The following is an 18295-nucleotide window of genomic DNA, read 5'->3' on the forward strand; positions in this document are numbered from 1 at the left end:
ATCTGATCCATTCATGCTTCATTTTGCCTGTTTTTTGTTTAGATTTTTTTTTTTAATTATCCTGCGGTGTGAGCCTTGTGAGTGTGTCAAGTGTTGGAGAAATTGTAACTTTTTTAAATGTTAAATTTGATTACAGTGTTTAAAATCTGACGGAGCGTAAACGGTGATGTTGATTTATATACACACACCTCATTAATACACTCAACAAATGCGAACATGCATACATAGACCTATAACCAGTAACTTAGATACTGCAGGACTCACAAATGTTAAACTATTTTGAAAGTTGGAGTACAATTTCTCAGTCTCTGAAACAAAACTCTTTTACAATTTGTGTGTGTGTGTGTGTGTGTGTGTGTGTGTGTGTGTGTGTGTGTGTGTGTGTGTGTGTGTGTGTGTGTGTGTGTGTGTGTGTGTGTGTTGGAAGGTATTGGGCCTTTGCTTCCTGAGGTCTTGTTGCCATGGTGTTGTGACTCATGGTGCAGGGTGATTATTTCATAGCTGCTAGCCAAGAGAACAATCATACACACTCTGAAATCACTCTTACACATATAGACTTACACATATTAGTGGACGCACCCTGGGCAACTAGTCAGAGCATTGGAGAAATGCTTATATAGAGTTAAGGAGTTAATGTCAACTGTCAAATGCATTTCTTTACCAATATAACATAGTAAAAGGCATAAGTACGGTTAGAGGTATAGGGATAGAGTTAGGACTATATTTTTGGACAGGAATGTTGTTCCAGGATCAACAAAAGATGTTGATCCTGGAACACTTCTTACTTGCCAAACTCATGGTGACCAGATAGATAGATAGACAGACAATGATAGAAAGACAGATGATGACAGACAGACAAATGATGATATTGAAGGCAGACAATTATAGACAGACGATTATGATGATAGACAGACAAACAGACAGATAGATAGAATGATAGACAGACAGAATGACAGCCAATGATAGACAGACAGACAAACGGATAGATAGAACGATAGACAGACAGACAGATATGCAAATGATGATAGACAGACAGATGATGACAGACTGATGATGATACAGACAAACAGACAATGATAGACAGACGATGATAGACAGACAGACAGATTAATTGAGACAGACGATGAGAGAAAGACAGATAGATAGAACGATAGACAGACAAAGAAACAGATAGATAGAACGATAGACAGACAGACAGACAATGATAGAAAGACAGATAATGACAGACAGACAGATGATGATATTAAAGGCAAACAATGATAGACAGAAGATTATGATGATAGACAGACAAACAGACAGATAGATAGAATGATAGACAGACAGACAGACAGAATGACAGCCGATGATAGACAGACAGATAATAGATAGAACGATAGACAGACAGACAGACATATAGACAGACGATGATAGACAGACAGATGATGATATAGATAAACAGACAATGATAGACAGACGATGATAGACAGACAGACAGATTGATAGGCAGACAGACGATGATAGACAGACAGATAGAACGATAGACAGAAAGACGATGATAGACAGACATTGATAGACAGACAGACAAATCGATAGATAGATAGATAGATAGATAGATAGATAGATAGATAGATAGATAGATAGATAGATAGATAGATAGATAGATAGATAGATAGATAGATAGATAGATAGATAGATAGATAGATTGATTGATAGATAGACACACAGACAGATAGACGATGATAGAAAGACAGATGATGACGGACAGACAGACGATGATATAGACAGGACGACAATGATAGACAGACGATGATGATACACACAGACAGACAGGGAATGATAGACAGACAATGTTAGACAGACAGACAGACGATGATAGACAGACAGACAGATGATGACAGACTGACGATGACAGACAGACAAACGATGACAGACAGACAGATGATGACACAGATGATGACAGACAGACAGGATGATAGACAGACAGACAGACAGACAAAACAACCCTTTTTAAACAGCCAAGCAGATGGTCACACAGACAGACTATGATATAGACAGGCAGAAAATGATAGACAGACAATGACAGACAGACAGACAGATGATGATAGACAGACATGTTAAAACACTGTGGTATCAAATGTTCTAATTTCTTACACAGTTTATTTAAGTTTATGTTATGTTGTAATATTTTCTTCGATTATCTTTATTATTACCATTATTATTATTTATGTTCATATGTATTATTATTTATGTTCATATATTTCTCGCTTTGGCAATATTGTATTATCGTGATAGATAGACAGACAGACAGACAGACAGACAGATTGATAGGCAGACAGACTATGATAAACAGACAGATAGATAGAACGATAGACAGACAGACAGACGATGATAGACAGACAGATAGATAGAACGATAAACGGACAGACAGACAGACGATGATAGACAGACAGATAGATAGAACGATAGACAGACAGACATATGATATAGACGTACAGACAGACAGACAGATAGACGGACAGACAAATCAATAGACAGATTGATAGGCAGACAGACGATGATAGAAAGACAGATGATGAATGATAGACAGACAGATGATGATATAGACAAACAGACGATGATAGACAGACAGACAGATTGATAGGCAGACAGAGAGAACAATAGACAGACAGACAGACAGACAGACAGACAGACAGACATACGATGATAGACAGACAGACAGACAATGATAGACAGAAAGACATATGATGACAGACGATGACAGACAGACAGACAGACGATGATAGACAGACAGATAGATAGAACGATAGACAGACAGACATATGATATAGACGTACAGACAGACAGACAGATATACGGACAGACAAATCAATAGACAGATTGATAGGCAGACACACGATAGAAAGACAGATGATGAATGATAGACAGACAGATGATATAGACAAACAGACGATGATAGACAGACAGACAGATTGATAGGCAGACAGACGATGATAGACAGACAGATAGAGAGAACAATAGACAGACAGACAGACAGACAGACAGACAGACATACGATGATAGACAGACAGACAGACAATGATAGACAAAAAGACATATGATGACACAGACGATGACAGACAGACAGACGATGATAGACAGACAGACAGACAGACAGACAGACAGACAAAACAACCCTTTTTAAACAGCCAAGCAGATGGACACACAGACAGACGATGATATAGACAGGCAGAAAATGATAGACAGACGATGTCCTTGGAGAAGTACATTGTACCTGGCAATGTGAAATGTCTCTCAATTAACAATGTCTCTCTCTCTGTGTCTCTCTCTCTCTCTCTCTCTCTCTCTCTCTCTCTCTCTCTCTCTCTCTCTCTCTCTCTCTCTCTCTCTCTCTCTCTCACACACACACACTCACACTCACTCACACTCACACACACCTGGGCTGGGTTGTGTGATGCCCAGATGGTGGCTGGCAGAGATGTGGTTGAAATGCTAAAGCCCAGGTAACATGCACAAACTGGGGCATGATTTACAATGTGGAGGAACAGAGTTGTCTTCATATACTATCCGTCTCAGCATCTCTGCAGTTTTTGGTTACTTAATAAGCCGTCAGGTACATCGAGTTTTGTGTGTCTGCATGTGGCTTTATCTGTGTGATGGTGTGTATGAAAGAGTCTTGATGTGTGTGGTTATTTCTTGGAGCACCATCATGCCTCAAGTCATTAAGACTGCGGAAATGACTTTTGTGCATGTGTGTGTGTGTGACTGTGTGTTTATGCAGCCTCATTAGTGCTATATGTAAATGAGTTGGCTCAAGTCCAGAGGGGTCACAGACACTACACAAAATAAAGACTGAAGATGGCACAAGTGTGTGTATCCGCAGACTGATGCTCCTCAGTATATTTGTGTGTAAGGGGTTTGTCGGCAGTGGCATTGAGATGCTTAGCTATCAGCTCAGAGATAATAAATCTTTGTGAATATGAAGGATACACAGTAAACCACATTGTTTTCTTTTAAGATCAGTTTTTCAGTTTTATTTTATGATTTGTTTTAATTTAATTTTTGTATTCTTTTTTATTATATGTGAGTGTTTTAGCACTACTTCCCCCCAATTTTCTAGAGTATTTATTAATTAATTTTGTTCTGCTTTTGAGATATTTCAAGGTTTTCAAGTATACATTTCTTGTTTCAATCTACCTTACTATTATAAAGTATAACCTTGTAGTACAGACAAATTCTGAACATACACAGTCAGGCACACACTCACACACAGAATGTCTCTTTTGTCTCTATATGTCTATTCAGGTCAGCACATGTTGTTTTTATTCTCTCACTCAATTCCCTCATTCACATCATTCTTTCTTTCTTTTCTACATCTGTTATGTATGTGTTTATTTTTGTTTTGGCCATGCATAAAAAGGGACATTATGTTTTTCCTTTAGGCCAGAGAGGAGGAGGGCGTTCCGCACCACAGCTTGTCCAAAGACACGCCCAGACTTGTCCTCAAGACAAACAGCGATGTGCTTGTAAGATATAAACCATTTAACACCCCAAAATTAGAGATGTAGAAACAACATATGCATATTGATTAAATGATTTAGATTTTAGAAAAATGGTGTGATTGTGACCATGTCTGAAAGTCTTAAATCTTAATTCTGAAATGCTGTGAGAGAACAAGAAAAAGTGTTTTCTTGTGATGTTTCCAAAAAATGTTTTGGAAGCACTTTTTTTGTATTGTGACATTATTTTATTAGGTATGCAGTAATATTAAAATCCTAGCTGATACTAATAAACCAATAAATAATTTTATGCTAATTTGGTCGATATTACAATTCCATAAATATATATATTTTTTAAAGCAATAAAAACTAAAATTTCATTTTAATTGCTACAGATGATATTACAAAGAAATATATAATATACAGTATTCTTAAAACTTACTTAACACCCAGCAGTGTTTTTTTAAAAGATAATCTTTAATATCTATACCTATAATAATATAATAAATATTAACTTTAATAGCAATACCTATAATAATAGGTACTATAGGTATGGTATCATTTGTTAGTCAATATTGGTATATATCATACCCATATATCCTTAACTTTTATGCCAATTATCAGTATTAATAAAAAAAAAAGTTTTGCATTACAGTAATAAGAATAATGTCACAATTAAAAACATGATACCTTTAAAATAACTTTTTACTGTGTTTTTTTAATTTTATTTTGTAGGGAAATACGACCCAGATATTTCTTGCTATTATTTTATAGTGTGAAAACAGCATTGCAAAAGTTTAACTTCTGTTGATTAAGACACACGACTGGTCAAATCACTAACTCAAGACTAGATCATGAGGTGTTCTGCTTATCTATTTTATTAGCTGTAAAACAGTTTGTTATACATCTCTGACATTTCATTTTTTCATGTTTTTATTTAAACATTGTCAATCTGCATTGAATGTTACTGTTTGACACATGAATGGACAAGTGGGATATATGCATGTGTGTGTGTATAAAATCAGCATATGGCTGGTTGAGAAAAGACGCATTCTGGGGACAGAGGGTGTGTGTGATGGGGAAAGAAAAGCATTAGCACAGAAACTTCCTTTCTAACACTGAGTTGGCAGCCGTACGTTAGCAGGTAATTACAGTAAAAGAGCGCACAGCTACTCGCAGCATGGTCACGGACATCGGCTTTACAGCTACAGCAGAAGTAAATGACAGTAATTACCTCTCAACCATGTTAGAGAGAGAGAGAGAAAAGCAAAATAAGAGTGAGTGAAAGATTAAGAGAAAGGGAGAGAGAGTGGATTGGGAGAAAGAGAGAGAGAGAAAAGAAGTCCATTAGGGTAATGTGCAGTAAAATTTCTCTTAGAGAGCCGTGACTCGTTAAGTGGTCTCCATCTGTCTCGCTTTTTAAACTCAGGAAATATGAAAATCATTTATAATTGAGAATATCCAGGCTCGCCTCAAGCTGGTTTGTGCTTGTTAACTGGCATTGTTAGAGCTTCCATATTTAAAACTTAAAACTTCATTACGTAGATTCCTGAATGAGTGGCATCTGTCAGCCATATTTCCATCCACATCACCCTGCGGCAGAAAGCTTCTTTCATATCGAGCTAATTCAAGTAAGATTGGATTACTGATTTAAACCAGATCTACATTTTTATGTAGATTGTCTATCATATAGATTTGATCTCCTCCGTTGCTGTACATCGTGTCAAAATGTATTTGTTCTAAATGGATTCTTATTCTAAAAAATGACCCTGGAGCCTGGACCACAAAACCAGTTATAAGTTTTTTTATTTATTTTTTATTGAGATGTATACATAATTTGACAGCTGAATAAATAAGCTTTCCATTAATGTATGATTAGGACAATATGTTAGGATATTACAATATTTCTCCACGATAGTGGAATATTTGACAGCATTAAGTATTAAGAAAATTGCCTTTAAAGTTGTCCAAATTAAGTCCTTAGCAATGCATATTACTACTATTTATACTTTTTTATATATTTACTGTAGGACATTTACTAAATATCTTCATGGACCATGATCTTTACTTTATATCCTAATGATTTTTGGCATAAAAGAAAAATCTACAATTTTGACCCATACAGTGTATTGTTGGCTATGGCGACAAATATACACATTCGACTTGACTCGTTTTGTGGTACAGGGTCACAATTAACACATTTTATTATCTGTATTTTACATTAAGATACAAACATTATGACATAAATGTTGTCATGAAGCAAAGTAATATAATAAGACATTTCAGAGAAAATATCTTGAAGTGACCCAACTTATTTTGAAGTAAGTTTTTAAGGACTCTCACGAAAATAATGTAGGAAATGGATGTAGACCTGTGTTTGAATGTATGAATATGTGCCTGTGTTTGTAGCTGTGTAAATATGTGAGAATATGATTTCACATGATCCAGCTTTCTCCTTCCTTCCTTCCTTCCTTCCTTCCTTCCTTCCTTCCTTCCTTCCTTCCTTCCTTCCTTCCTTCCTTCCTTCCTTCCTTCCTTCCTTCCTTCCTTCCTTCCTTCCTTCCTTCCTTCCTTCCCTCCCTCCTTCCTTCCTTCCTTCCTTCCTTCCTTCCTTCCTCCCTCCCTCCCTCCCTCCCTCCCTCCCTCCCTCCCTTCCTCCCTCCCTCCCTTCCTCCCTTCCTCCCTCCCTCCCTTCCTCCCTTCCTCCCTCCCTCCCTTCCTCCCTTCCTCCCTTCCTTCCTTCCTTCCTTCCTTCCTTCCTTCCTTCCTTCCTTCCTTCCTTCCTTCCTCCCTCCCTCCTTCCTTCCTCGCTCACGCTCTCTTTGTCCGTGTGATGAATGTCCATCATTGACAGTAGTGGCATATGATAAATGCCTTCATTATCTTCAGTGGAACTCTGGCTTCTGCAGTCAATTCACTAGTCTTAAGAGAAAGCTCTGTCTATGCAGTCCGCTCAGGCAGGCCTGAGGCAAATCTTATTCAGATTCAAAAAAGCACTGCTAGTTTTAAAATCAAAAGTTTAAGGTTGCCAATTCATTAGTAAACAGGACAAACTTTTGGACAACAAATAAGCAGGCAGCTATTCAATGTACATTGTGTTCAGCGTGTGTGTAGTTAGTGTAATTTAGTTTCTACCTGATTTTGAGGCAGATTGGCCACTGCAGCACTTTAGCATGCAGTGGCCAACATCTTTTTTTCTTTAATAATTAGGCTTATAATGTATAGCTATAAAAATACTTATCATAGATGCCACAATCTAGCAGCAGAAGAGAGAACATGAAGTATTTGGGTGTGTTTGCGCCATTACTTAATTTGCAGTGAATCGGGAGCTAAAACAACTTAAAAAGTGCCTGCAAATAAACGACATAATTCATTCTCTGTGAATTCCCTCTTGTGTCTGCAGTTAGTTGTGTTGCCAGGTCTGTCTGAGTCTACTTGTCTGTCTTTTTGACAAGCCAATGTTTGCAAATCTCTTTCTATGTTCTCTACTCGCCAGGCCTGAGGCAGATTTTTCTCTATCTGCACTCAACTACTTTAACTGACCTCCTCTCTGGAGATTGACAGCCTTATCGACTCCAAGACACTTTTGTTGAGTGGTTAGACAGAAAAAACTATCCTATAAAGAGAGATAGAAAAAGTATTTAATAATTTAGGAGTATTTATTTCTTATAGGATATTCATGGCTTTGTTCATCTTTCTATGTTTTGGTCTGTCTATCCCCATGTTAAATGACTCTATTCTTTGTCTTAGCAGAACACATCATATCCATTAATTACCCAGAGATCCCTCTCGCTTTCTATTCTTTCGCACTCATACATGCGCACGTAAACCAGGTTTAAGACCCTTGTTCCTGTCTATCTTAGGCTGTTGTTACTGTCTTTCTCAGTTAGTGTCACCTGCTGTGTCACAGATACACACTCACCGACTCACTCACTCACACATACACACACTCAGAATCTACGAGCATAATTGTCCCTTGAAGGGAAAACCTTTTAGTCGTGGCTGTCAGTTTGACCCTGCAGCTTGCCTTGGGCAGCTGACTCCTGACATCTTGTAATGAGTGTCTATGTGTGTGTGTGAGGATGCATGTGTTAAAAATACAGTGATAATATAGAGAAAAATAGAAGAAATAATTTTACATACTCCTTTTAGCATTTTTCATACTTTTTAATTCAATATTTAATTGCAATATTAGTAATTTCAATATGATTATGATTTATATTCATTTATTTTCATTTTAATTATTGTATTTTAATTATAAAATATGACTTTTGTAATCTGTAAAAGATGATCATCTAAAAGCTTGAGTTTAATATTTCATGACATAAATAACATTTCTCTTTTACACTTAAGTTGTTATAATTAATGCTAACTCTTTCATCCCCGAAAACCTATAATCTTATAGATCTGACACTTTACAAAACATACACACACACATACTCTCTTCACATACTGTGTGTTATAAGTCATAAAGAAAGACAGCCATACTCTTTTAAAGATGTGTTAGTCCATGGAGTGTGTTTGTATTAGAATTTGTATACTTTAAAATAGACATTGTGAAGAATTAAGCTTTATTTTACATTGTTCATGTTACAGGTCTGTGATTGGTGCAAACACATCCGCCACACTAAGGAATACCTGGATTTTGGAGCGGGTGAGAGGCGGCTTCAATTCTGCAGTGCAAAGTGTCTGAACCAATATAAGATGGACATATTCTATAAAGAGACTCAGGCCGCACTGCCTGGGGGTCTGTGTAACCCTCCTCACCCCACCAGTGAAATGAAATCAGAGAGTGGAGCAGGTGTACAGCTTCTTACACCTGAGTCCTGGAGTGCACCGCTAAATGAGCTCCGCAGTCGCAAGGTACCTTCACCAGGGTGTGCCACCTCTGTAGCTGGACCTTCTGGATCAACATCAGGGTCACCATCTGAAACCGGAACTGTGTGTTCTTCCTCGTCCTCGTCATCCTCCACATCATCATCTACGAAAATCCCCACACCACGGCCACATGAAAGCCCTGCGTTACCGCCACATCCTCCACCACCTATAGCAGGTTTACATCCAGGTCTGGGTATGCCGCCTGGCAGCCCGCCAATGGTCATGACACCCCGTGGCCCGGTCCCTCTCCCTCTTTTTATGGAGCACCAGATGATGCAGCAGATTCGGCCTCCATTCCTACGTCCCCCAGGCCCCAACAGCCCTCATTCCAATCCCATGATTCCTGGCATTGGGCCACCACCACCTCCTCGGACTTTGGGTCCTCCATCAAGCCCTATGCACCGCCCACTCCTTTCCCCCCACATGCACCCATCCTCCGCCCCAACCCTTTCTGGGAACCCTCCGGGTATGATGCCCCCTCACCCCGGCGGCCACATGCCAGCCTTGCCTTTCCCCCCAATTAATATGATGCCAGCTGGACCCATGCCAATGCCACCCATTATGAACATTGGCATGCCTTCTTTGGCCCCCTTAGTGCCACCACCAACATTATTAGTGCCCTATCCAGTGATTGTGCCATTACCAGTCCCAATACCCATTCCGGTGCCCATACCTTTCAGTCCACAGGCATCAGGTGACCGAACGGGAAATGACGGAACACTTCCGAAAGCTGCGAGCGAGCGGAGCAATTCAAAACCACCGCCGTCATTTTCTCCTGGCTCCTCCAGAGGGGAAGAGAGGGACTTTCACCATGACCCTCCCACCTCAGATACACTCTCACCGGGATTTTTCAAACAGATGGACCAGGGCAGGACAAACATGGCGGATCTGTTGGTTAAAACAGAAAACTCTGGTAACAAAAGCTCTGGGCACTCTCATAAAGACACACCAGCAGATGGAGTTATTGATCTAACGACTAGCCGTCGTTCCCGGCAACAGCTAGTGATCCAGAGAGCTGTATCCTGTGTGCAGGTAAAAGCAGAGCCCGGGTTGAGCCCACCACCTGCACTTTTAAGTGAAACTGAGATGGATGGGTCAGCGGATACTAGCATAGGTATGATGGAAGATAAAAACAGAGACAGAAGTGCTGAAAGCCCATTGGCTACTGTGGCTCTGCCTTGTGCTGACCCGTCCTACTGCAGCGGCACGCCGCCACTTTCTCAGCCAATCACGTGCAGCACCTCCACCGTTTCTAGTAACACCACCACAGCTAAAACCGAGCCCGGCTCTGCTACTCCCTGCAATGTGATCGTTAACGGGAGCTGTAATGTGCCTCCAGCAGAGAGTTCGATCAGAACGCCTCCTTTAGAGCAACGCCCTCTGGTGGACCCCTGCCGCAGGGCTGCCGCTGTGTGCGACAAGCCTGCAGGGGCAGATCTAGAAGGAGAGGACCTGAAAGAGAACAGCTGTTTGGCAACAGAAAGAGACTTGGCAGGTAAGAGAAGCTCAAATGACCAGTCTGTCATTACAGCAGGTACAGGGGAGGAAAAACCTCAGAGCCCTGAAGATGCCCCATCTGGAGAGGACCACGCTTACGCCCTGCCCCTAATGCCCAAACCTGGCTGTGTCATTCAGCCCGTGCCCAAACCTGCTGACAAAACTGCTGCCATCTTGCCCTGTGGCTTGACAGCCCCATTAACGGGAACTGTTCCAATGGAAATGGAGCCTCCCCTGAAGAGAAGGTGTCTGCGTATCCGCAATCAGAACAAGTGAAATAGAGGACAGGTGAGAATCAGATTTTGTCAACTTTGTTATTAGTCATAAGATTTTCACACTATGATTACTTTACAATACTTTACAATTACTTTACAACTACAAATGCTGTCAAATATTTCTGTGCTAGGTTACAAATTTGCATTAAAGGAATAGTTAATACAAAAATAAAAAATATTTTAATTTATACATCACCCATGTTGCACCAAAACTGTATGACTTTCTTCTGTGAAAGACAAAAGCATGAATTTGAATAATGTAGTTTATCACTTATTCCATGCAATTAAACAGGGAACTGGAGCTTTCAAATGGATGCAAACAGGAAGCATAAGTACCATAATAGCATCACAAAAGAGTTCATGACTGCATCCAAAATCGCATACTTCTTGACTATATAGAAGGCGAAAGACAGCATGTCACAAGTAGAATTTACGGTACGCAAGAGTATGCAAAAAGTATCCAGATTATCCAGAGATTGTGAAGTGCACATATGATGAACACTTTACTATCCCATGAGGCCACTGGAGAGAATTTATGAATGACAGTGACACTGATGCAACTGATGCTGATAGTCACGTGATAAGGGTGACATAGCGAATATACATACAGATTACATTCATATAGAATATACTTTTTTTTGATGGGTGCAAAGTAATTACTGGTACTTATTCAAAATAAGTACCTACTAAAGAGAGTATAAGATTTTGGACGCAGCCCACCAGTAGCTAATATTGTAAAATATTATTACAATTTAAAATAACCATTTTCTGTTTTAATGTATTCTAAAATTGAATTTATACAGTACACAGATGTTGAAAAGTTTTATTTAATTATATATAATTAAATATATACATATATATATATATTCATCAAAAAAAAAAATTATATATATATATATATATATATATATATATATATATATATATATATATATAATTTTTTTTTTTGATGAATAGAAGGTCCAAAAGAAGAGCATTTATTTTAAAGGGATAGTTAACCGGGACAAAAAAGAAAATTCAGTCATTAATTACTCACCCTCATGTGGTTCATTAGGTATTTAATCTGCTTTTTTAACCAGATTAACTCATTCATTGTTCAATCCTCTATCCCTCTATACTCTAACTCTTAAATGTATCTCTGATTTATTCCTTTAGCCCCATGAGCCATTCAAACTGATCCAAAAAGACCAACCAGGCTTAATGCAATAATTTACCCATCACTTCCTCTTCTTATCTTTTTAATTCACCCCCCACCTCTCTTTCATAGATATGAACATCTCACCAAAGGGATAAAGAGGACTGCACTACAGCGGAGACCATCAGCTGTCCACAGACTCCACAATTCAGCCAATCAAGATGTCAGCCTTGTTTCCTCCACCTTTCCAAATCCTCACATACACGTTCTGATTTAATATACTCACAGATCATCCGGATTGGGCAGAAGTCAGCACCGTCTTCACCCCTTTCGGCTAAACTAAGACTGACACAGTGTGTTAATCTAAGAAGATCGGCTGTGATGTTTTACCTAACTTGCAATGTCTTCAAGCATAGTCTGTTCTCAGTCTACTGGTTGATGAAAGAGATATTTCCTATCCTCTTCACTCGACCCCTCCATTCATGGCTTGCTGTTAAGAGGACGTCCCCCTACTGGTTGGAGGCGGTATTGCAGTGCAAGTCTATGGTGTACATATCCAGATCTCCAAGAGGGCGGAGCTTAAGACAAACACAATAGGTCTGCCAGACTGCCAATCAAACAAGCTCATGAATAACTGAAATTGGAACATGGCCAATCAAATCCTGCCACAGATGGATGGACCAGTTTTCTGCTTTGTATGTGCATTCAAAGAAGCTCAGTTTAATCTATCCGTACGTTTGTGGTCTGATCAGTTGGAAAGAGGCGCTAATACAGATGCAGAGCCGCTTTAAAAAATGGACAGAAAACTCTCTGAATAGTCTCTCCACTCAAATCCTTCTCTCGCTCTCCCCCTCACTTCCTCTGACTATGTGTATCAGTATCTGCAACACCAGCAAAACACTCTGTAGTCTTTCTTAACCTTTTTCCTTTCTGTCCTTTCTGAGGGAGAGGTGTTCTGGAACTGGACACCAAAAAAAAGACAGGAAGAGAGAAATGTACACAACCTGGAGGGAGTACAAAAATCACAGCGGGAGCACAAAAACAGAAGGATGAAGTGAACTTTCATTTTATCCCTAGGAAGATGGTGGAAACCATCGTTGGAGAAGAAACCTAGAAGATAAGTAGTCCGCACTACTGAAGAAACGTGTTTGCGGATTGTTTGCTGGTTTATTGTGCAATGAAAATTCATTTACTCACTGATTTGACTTGAGGATTACAGGGTACAGACATCACCAAGCATTTTGGCGAACTGTTAAAATGGCTGCTGGCTTTGTGGCCATTGGCTTGGAGACTGTCCCACCCAGTCTGTTCCATCACACATGCTCATTGCCATGCCGCATGGCTCAACCAAGAGTCTGTCTAACACTGCTGGTGGGTTGTGTACACTGTCCTGATGTATCAGATGGCTGGATTGAAATCAGTGTCCACGGGGCATTTGGGTTGGATTTCTCATTATTTATATAATTTTTCATCATATTGCGGTGCTTTTATTTAAGAAAAATCCCCTTTGGGTTTCCTATCAGAGTACAATCAAAACCAGTGGAGAGGTCAGTAAGTGTTTTGGGCAGCATTGAGCTGGTGTCAAGGGTGCATTCCTGAGGTTCATTTGTGTGTTTTTTATGCTTTATTTTTTGCCAAATCCCAATCAGTGCTAAATTATGTTCATCACTTCCTTTCCAGCTATGGTTACAGGAACAGTTTCAGTTAGTTCCAATGTGCCTCAGTGTAGAGTTCACTTACACCAGATGCCAAGAACATTTTGCTTAAAGGTAGAATGAGTTGGCTAGGTGGACATAGAGCCAAAATCATTTTAGTTACATTGAGTACTATAAGATCTGAAAGCAGGGTTAGCACCTGAGTGAACAGGTTTTTACTTAAGTTGAGGAGTGAAAGGTAAAGCCAAGTGTGTGTCTGTGTGTGTGTGGTTTATGAGGACACAAAACGTAAACCAAATGGCTAAAAAACATACTAAACTGAGTTTTTTTGAAATTCAAAAAATGCCAAAAGTGTTTTGATGGGTAGTGTTATAGCAAGGGGATAGAATATACAGTATGGAAACCATTGCACCTATGGAGAGTCCCCGTAAACCGTGTGTGTTTGTGTGTGAGAGCGAGAGAAGGTGAATCAAGTTTCTGGCCAAAACAGTTTGAGTTTAGTTTGACAAAACATACAATTTTGCCAATTTATTTCGGGAGAAGGTTGAAAATTTAAGTCAAAAACTTGTCATGCAAGCTCATAGAAATCACAATGAGGAGCAAAAACAAACATACACTCTCTGGTCATTTGACAAAGCTGATTTTGTGTGTCTTTTGTCTTTCTTTGTGTTTGTTTTTTATTTCCACTGGGCAACACTGACCCAAATCTCCCCTCTCTTGCCTTCAACCTTTACCACTTCTCTCTCCCTCTTTCCCCCTCTTTTTTCCTCTCTGCTCTTGGACGATGTACAAAGAGTATTGCGATCCTACCCTATCCCTCTGTACTTTTTGCTGCAGGATTCAGTTTCACAGTGGTATTTTTTTTTTAAGAGTAGGCTCAGAGGTCTAATTGTGACTGGTTAGAGTAAGGACTTGATTTCTCTCTGGGGTTTGTATGTGGCGGAGTCTCATTCCAGTGTCAGATTTAAACACACACACATTCCTGTGTCAGATTTATTTTGTCAGTCCTGATACGGCTGGCTGACCCTCCGTCTGGATTGAGGTGTTACAGAGAACAGATTGATAAAAAGCGCAAAATGTCAGCAAAGCGCAAACACATACGCCCAAAGTGCACGGTCAGTCACTGTGTTTGTTGTGTTTATGTGAGTGAAAGGGAGAAACAGTGAATCTCAGTGTTGATCTGAGAGTTTTGATACTGTGTGTGCGGTGAAACCAAACGTACTTTACATGTCTGGATTGGTCGTGAGGAGCCAGCAACAGAATCATATGTCGCTCTCATTATTGACTCAAATTACCTCGCTTTTTCCCCCTCTCTCTCCTTCTCCTCTTTCAAACTCGGCCCTTTTACTTCTCCCTTCTTATTTTATTTATTTTGCTTCTCTAAGTAATTATTTAATATGCTAGTATTTCAAATATTCCATAGTGCACTGTAAAAAAAAAAAAAAAAAGTTGCTGCCTTAAATTTTTAAGTCCAGTCAACTTGAATGTTTAAGTAATTTCAACTTAAAGTACATTAAACTGAGTTAAATGAGCTTAATCTTGTTTAAGTGAGATATAAAGTCGCAACTATGAGAAATTGTCACAATTGCAGGATTGAGGGGCCGTTTACACAACACTATTTTAAACAACAACAAAAAAAGAACTTTTTTGGCATTTTGGCCAATCGTTTTACACGACAACAGCGTTTTGGAGGCCTGAAAACGTGAATTGGCGAAAACGTCATGCGCATGCGTATCGTGTTCAGTCTATTGTTTTTCTTTACAAAGTGACATCGCCCACTACTGGCCTGGCAGTATAATACAGCGTTTTTAGTCATTTTCACGGATCTGTCAACGGGAAATGTTTTGAAAAACGTTTCCGTTTTTAGTAGATACATCGTTGTCGTGTCGCAATTGCAAGACATACAGTCTCTGCTGTAAGATACACAGTAGCAATTTAGCAAGATATATAGTCACATTGTGAGATTTAAAATGACAGAAAGTCACATTTACCTTCTTATTTTTTTACTCTGATATCCAAATGTCCTGAAAAATAAAGCTGATTAAATGATTCACTCTGATTCACTTCCCCTTTTCAAACTTACTTCTGTATTGATAAGCTCTGAAAAGAAGCGGAACAGATGTTGATTGATGTATGAAGGACAATTTGAGGTCATATCCTAAAGAAATCGCTCTTATAGCTGCACACACCACCCAAACACACATTACTGCTTCTCACAGACATGAAATATGATTTTTTTTATCACTTTCCTGTGTGTGTGTGTGTGTGACCTTGCTATTGAAACCAGAGCAGCACAGACTGGGCTGGGACAGATATAGCCCTGAAACCCAACACTGTTGTAGTGTCTGCGGTCCCACGCAGACAAGACAATGACACCAGCAAAAACGTGCGTGTGTGTATGTGTGTGAGACATAGCAGATGAAGCTGTCCTTGACAACAGCATGGAGACACTGTGTGTGTATGTGTACATTGTATGGAAGAGATAGTCACTGCACTTATGGTAAATACTGTAAAACTGTGTCAACTATTATAAATGGCCACAAAACAGTTGTTTTGATTTGCTGTCCTGCGCTTTCTAAATGGCATGATGGTGATTCTGAGTTTCCAGAGTGAGAAATATCCAGTGTGTCAGTTACAGGGTTGCCAGATAGTAACTTAACCTGGTCTGATAAAACAAGCCTAAAATAAGCAACATATCACCAAAATACACTACGGTTCAAAAGTTTGGGATGAGTTTAAAATGTAATTTGTTCCTGTGATGTAAAGGAACATCACAATATAATATGCTATTTGCTTAAGAAACATTTCTTATTATCATCAATGTTGAAAATGTTGTGTGGCTTAATATTTGCATGCTACATTTTTCAGGATTTTTTTTATTATTTTGTAACATTATACACATCTTAATTGACACTTTGCTATTAATTTAATCCTTGCTGAATGAAAATGTTAATAACTTTTAAATGGTGGTGCAAGTATAAAAATGAGCAGTTTTTATACCGAAACATGGGAGGAAAAGCTGATGGAGATATTTAACTGCTACTAGTGGTCAGGTCACACATTCATCAAAATAAATATGAGACTTTATTCGGGAAATGAACCCAACAAATTTGCTATAGTTGTAAGTGACTTAAAAAAAAAAAAAAAAAGGACATGGCAACATTGGTCCACTAGAGGGAAGTGAAGTGTGTGCTCTTTCAACAAGCGCAAAAGCGGGACAGATGAGAGACCCAATGAGTTAAAATGAACTGAAATAACAAACCATAGAGCTCAAGTTCAATACTGTAATCCAAGAGCGTTTCAAAGGATTTACTATAGAGGCGCCTGTTTTAGTGGCCAAACTGTCTTTCAGCCCTGAGGCTGGGTACAGAAAGAGCATTTGGCTTTTTCATTCACCAAAATTAGTCCGTTTGAAATGTTTGAAGGGCTTCTGTTTAATCAGACGGGAACATGAGCACTGCTGTGGTGAAAGATCAGCCACATGCACAGAAACAAGATGGAGACACAGAAACTCATGCACCCCAAATCAAATACCAGCAAAACCAATCAATCAGTGCATCCCTCATCAAGCAGTGTTAAACAACTCAAACAAAACAACAATCACAGCAATGTCGGTAAAAATCAAGAAAACTGGAAAAACCGAGAGGCAGCTTAGATGTGAGTTTTCATCTTATACCGTATATGACAATGGGGTCAGTAATATCACAACTCCTGTAGCCATATATATACAAAAAAGCTGTTTCCCATCATTCCTGTTGGTGGTATTAAGAGGATGGCTTTATCAACAGCCAGAATTATGCAACAACAAATTCTTATTTCTGCACTCTATGTGAGAGGCACTATGTCTGTGTAAAATAACAAGAGCAAACTGCAGTTTCTAAGGATCTAATGTTTAAACTTTTTTGAGGCGAACATTTGAGCTGCCTTAATTCTTTGTGCTCTGTAATTAACAACGCCTGCTTGTTTAAAAGAAGAAGAAAAAAACAATCTTTGTAAACACACTCACACACACACACACACACACACACACACACACACACACATGAATAATAAAATCAACTTTGTTAACTGGCTAGTATGGATGTATAGAGGCTTTGTCTGTCCTGTATGAATCTGAGATTTTGCTAAATTTGCCCACCCTCACCAGTCCCACCCCATCACCCTGAAACCTTGTACATTTACCCTTGTTGTTGTTTCTCAATCTTTTTTTGTGTACTTGCAGAACATTTTATAGTATTATTTATTACTGGCAAGCCTTTGCATTTGCAAATACTAAAAAGCAAGAGAGATGGTTCTTTGAACAGGGTAGCAAGAGGCAGCAAAGCTGCTCAATGAAAAGTATGTCTGTTTGATTCTGTTTGTTTGTTTGTTTCTTTTTTT

The 18295-nt window shown here is 39.1% G+C and overlaps 1 protein-coding gene across 6 annotated transcripts in view; it reads left to right on the forward strand.

Annotated features, from left to right (window-relative positions):
• Window positions 1–16931, forward strand: part of sobpa (sine oculis binding protein homolog (Drosophila) a) — a 48701-nt gene extending 31770 nt beyond the window's left edge. For 4 of the 6 annotated variants that reach the window (XM_067420791.1, XM_067420793.1, XM_067420789.1 and 1 more), the window contains 3 exons: window positions 4419–4502; window positions 9072–11138; window positions 12393–16931. In XM_067420791.1, the coding sequence (XP_067276892.1) occupies window positions 4419–4502; window positions 9072–11126 (2139 nt within the window). In that variant the 3' untranslated portion in view covers window positions 11127–11138; window positions 12393–16931. The remainder of the gene's footprint in view (window positions 1–4418; window positions 4503–9071; window positions 11139–12392) is intronic. The other 2 variants (XM_067420792.1, XM_067420794.1) reach the window with 1 other exon arrangement.
• The last annotated feature ends 1364 nt before the right edge of the window (window positions 16932–18295 follow it).

The sequence above is a fragment of the Pseudorasbora parva genome, chromosome 17 (assembly GCF_024679245.1).
Source record: "Pseudorasbora parva isolate DD20220531a chromosome 17, ASM2467924v1, whole genome shotgun sequence".
Classification (NCBI taxonomy): Eukaryota; Metazoa; Chordata; class Actinopteri; order Cypriniformes; family Gobionidae; genus Pseudorasbora; species Pseudorasbora parva.